The following is a 3,930-nucleotide window of genomic DNA, read 5'->3' as shown; positions in this document are numbered from 1 at the left end:
CACAAGCATTTAGCTAGGTATTACTGTTGGAGCTAGAAACACAAGCATTTGGCTAGGTATTACTGTTGGAGCTAGAAACACAAACATTTGGCTAGGTATTACTGTTGGAGCTAGAAACACAAGCATTTAGCTAGGTATTACTGTTGGAGCTAGAAACACAAGCATTTAGCTAGGTATTACTGTTGGAGCTAGAAACACAAGCATTTAGCTAGGTATTACTGTTGGAGCTAGAAACACAAGCATTTAGCTAGGTATTACTGTTGGAGCTAGAAACACAAGCATTTAGCTAGGTATTACTGTTGGAGCTAGAAACACAAGCATTTAGCTAGGTATTACTGTTGGAGCTAGAAACACAAGCATTTAGCTAGGTATTACTGTTGGAGCTAGAAACACAAGCATTTAGCTAGGTATTACTGTTGGAGCTAGAAACACAAGCATTTAGCTAGGTATTACTGTTGGAGCTAGAAACACAAGCATTTAGCTAGGTATTACTGTTGGAGCTAGAAACACAAGCATTTAGCTAGGTATTACTGTTGGAGCTAGAAACACAAGCATTTAGCTAGGTATTACTGTTGGAGCTAGAAACACAAGGATTTAGCTAGGTATTACTGTTGGAGCTAGAAACACAAGCATTTGGCTAGGTATTACTGTTGGAGCTAGAAACACAAGCATTTAGCTAGGTATTACTGTTGGAGCTAGAAACACAAGCATTTAGCTAGATATTACTGTTGGAGCTAGAAACACAAACATGTTGCTACACCCACGATAACATCGGCAAAATATGTGTGTGACCAACAAACTGATTTGAAACACAATTTCTAAGAAATCCTCTATAGGATGTGAGATAGAAAAACTCCATCTTGTCTTGGCCATGGAAGAGCCTAGAAAAACATAATCTTGTCTTGGCCATGGAAAGGTCTAGAAAAACATTGTCTTGGCCATGGAAAGGTCTAGAAAAACATTGTCTTGGAAAGGTCCTTCTCAGCTGGTGAACTGAGTTGAGTTCATAGTGATGGTGAGACCTCTATTGATCTATATGGTCAGTTTAGTCTGTGTGGAGGGGGGTTAAAGATAGTTCAGAAAGCCCCTATCTCCATGCCCCAGGGCCGGTAGGGCTGCTTCCCCAAGCTGGCCTGGCTGGAGGGGGTGTAGGCAGGGGAGCTGAGGGTGCTGGGGGACAGCAGGGGGAAGGCACTGAAGGGGAAGGGGAATGCCGACAGGGTGGAGAGGGAGGACAGAGAGAGGGGAGGAGAGAGCTTGGCGGTCACGGTGGCTGAGGAGGTCACGGTGAGGTTCAGTCCCGGGGGGAAGGGGGCAACGCTGGGGGGGACGTGGCGAGGGCCCCCCTGGGAGTGGCTGTGCTCAGAGAGGGGGATGGCACCGCTAAGCCTGCTGGGAGCATGGCCATGGGGCGAGGAACGTGGTGCTCTCTCAATCGGAGAGGAGGAGGATGAAGGAGTAGAAGAGGAGGATGACGGAGGGCTGTTGGAGGCGCTCCGTGGTAACTGTAACGTCGCCCCCTGCTGATGTTGATGGTGCTGCTGCCGGAGGAGAAGGTGGGCCAGGTGGGCGGAAGGGGGCGACGCAAAGGCAGAGCCCCAGGCCAGGTGCCCTATCCCAGAGATGGTGAGGGCCTCTCTCTGGGACGTGTAGCTATTCAGGTGGGAGACCAGACGGATCCTCAGGGGGTCAGCGCTGTCCAGCCCCTCGATGATGCTCAGGTAGCGGGCTGTCTCAGCCAGACACTCCCTGAAACCCAGACCTCGGTAGTCCGTGGCCAGAGCACGAGCATCAAAGTAACCTAGAAGGGAGAGGGAAACAAGAACGGTTAATGAGGTGTTTTCAGCTAATAACACCAAACAAGTAGAGCTGGAATAGCAGATGTCTAAGGAAGTGTACAGAAGTCTATTAATAACAATCCATTGGCCCCAGGGTGTGTCAAGCCAGGGAGAGTTAAAGTAAGGCTGTCTGACCTGTTTTGACTATTGTAGACCTATTGGTGTGTTATTCAACATCTAAATCATTTATTAAAAGATTAAATTAGATGTGCATACAGTAGCTTGTGTTTCCAGAACAACTCAGTGAAAGATATTATCCATATCACTAACCGTATAGTCAATCAATATTATGGCACTTCAAAAACATGTTACAGTAATAATGAATTTATTATGGTTATTTATTCTAGTATTTAAAAAAAATATAGTGTACCTTTTCCTCCAGCAGCATGAAGCATCTTCAAATGTTCCACCGTCATCTGCAGAATCTCTGCTTTCTCCAGTTTAGCTGAACCCTGCAGGATTGCAGAATGCACATTAATTAAACGGCATTGAATATCTTTAAATCGTTTAATATATAAACGGGACATTTTTTATTCGTTATTTTCTGAAAACGTGCAGAGAATGTATGAACATGATTTTTCTCTACGAGTTCAAAGCACTATATGGTATCCTGTCAAACATGTTGATGTGGCGTTGGTTTTATGAAAGACCCGCGGGTCGGATCTCACCTGCTTCTCAAACGCGCTGGGGACCAGTCTACGCAGCTCGGTGAGGCTGTTGTTGATTCTGTCGCGGCGCCGTTTTTCAATGATCTGTAAGAGAGATTGGAACATCTAGTCATTGCAGAAAGAGAACATTTAGCTAGTGTAAAAACATGCGTATTACACACTTTTATGCACAACAATTCAAATGAGATATTGGGGAAATGTAGGTTACTCACTCCTCGACGGCGCTTCCTCGCATTCACTTGAGTTTTTGTTGACGGAGACATCGGCCCAAGGGGTGAAATGACGTTCCTGAAAGAAAAACACATACAATTATTATATTAATGTGTATTCTTTTTAGTGGTTCCCAACCTTGACCCCTGGTTGGGAGCCACTTAGATATTGCCACGAAAATGACCAAATTGCGCAATTCAGTTTCTGCTTTTCACACGTCTTTTCTTAAACAGCACCAACAGGATTCGGAACGTATAATAGTAACGCAGTAAAAACGCAAATGAAACCAAATATTGGACACAAACGTACCCATTTTCATCCGCACTCTCCTTCTCAACCTCAATGTTCTCGTCCAGCTCGCTGTCCGATGAGCTAAAATCGTGATTCCGTTTCATTTTAATCCGCTGCTGTTTTTCCCTCGTTCAGAGTACAGTACAGTGTATATATATATATACATATATAAAGTCCAATTCTCCGAGTCGCTGTGCGTCTGTCAGGTACACCTCGAGTTGATCCGTTTGAAGGACCAAGCCTTCCCACTGTATCATTTCTACACGACTGCCACCCAGGAGGGGCGGGACATGGCACCATAACTTGCCAATTACGAGACAGCCATGAGTTTGAGTGACAGAACAGTTGCAAGCAAACTCTATGGCCCAGACACACCCCGTTCTATGAATAAGTTTGACAGGGGTCCAATAGACTTTCGGTTCGTGACACACTCGCCCCAGTGTCCGTCCGTCCATCCGCAAGCACTGTGGCTGTCTGTCCCGGTTGTGAGGAGTGGCTGGCGGGCTGTCAGCACGCGCTGGTCGTGGGAAAGTTTCTTAGCCCAAGGCTGATAACCAATCAGGGGCGACGCCGTCTCCGGCGTTTGGAATGAATGGGGCAATTGGTCGGGGCGACGGGCGGTCTAGAGGCTAGCGTGTGAACCTGTAATCCAATACTAACTCATCAAAAAGAGAGCCAGTGTACAAAATCAAACTATGAAGTCTAATCCTACCCACCACGGAGCGGAGGGAGCGACGTAATGCGTTGTAAAAGCGCTTTAGGGACTGGGGAGGATGGGGACTGTGCCACAAAAAAGTTAGAACGCTTCTCCAGTGTGTCACCGCTACACCACATCCCCTGTGGGTCCCAATAATGGCCACGCTCCCAAATCAATTGACAGACATTGTTGTGCGTTTGTATATCCCCTCTCATCATGTGACAAT

At 46.4% G+C, this 3,930-nt stretch overlaps 1 protein-coding gene across 1 annotated transcript; it reads right to left on the bottom strand.

Moving 5' to 3' along the window:
* Window positions 1-630: 630 nt before the first annotated feature.
* On the bottom strand, window positions 631-3,489 carry LOC124042696 (hairy/enhancer-of-split related with YRPW motif protein 1-like). The gene is made up of 5 exons (XM_046360784.1): window positions 3,026-3,489; window positions 2,719-2,794; window positions 2,507-2,590; window positions 2,209-2,290; window positions 631-1,801 (listed from the first exon to the last, which is right to left on the bottom strand). The coding sequence occupies exons 1-5, from the start codon at window positions 3,109-3,111 to the stop codon at window positions 1,077-1,079; spliced, it is 1,053 nt and encodes a 350-aa protein (XP_046216740.1). The 5' UTR covers window positions 3,112-3,489; the 3' UTR covers window positions 631-1,076.
* Window positions 3,490-3,930: the final 441 nt, after the last annotated feature.

This window comes from Oncorhynchus gorbuscha, linkage group LG09, assembly GCF_021184085.1.
Source record: "Oncorhynchus gorbuscha isolate QuinsamMale2020 ecotype Even-year linkage group LG09, OgorEven_v1.0, whole genome shotgun sequence".
In the NCBI taxonomy this organism is placed as follows: domain Eukaryota; kingdom Metazoa; phylum Chordata; class Actinopteri; order Salmoniformes; family Salmonidae; genus Oncorhynchus; species Oncorhynchus gorbuscha.
This window is presented reverse-complemented; position numbering and strand designations above follow the sequence as displayed.

Bases quoted from the DNA above. Each gene is read 5' to 3' on its own strand.
- LOC124042696 (XM_046360784.1), bottom strand. From the start codon at position 3,111: ATGAAACGGAATCACGATTTTAGCTCATCGGACAGCGAGCTGGACGAG. The intron at 2,795-3,025 runs GTACGTTTGTGT...TTTTTCTTTCAG, and splicing joins GAGAGTGCGGATGAAAATGG to GAACGTCATTTCACCCCTTG. The intron at 2,591-2,718 runs GTGAGTAACCTA...TCTCTCTTACAG, and splicing joins CGAGGAAGCGCCGTCGAGGA to ATCATTGAAAAACGGCGCCG.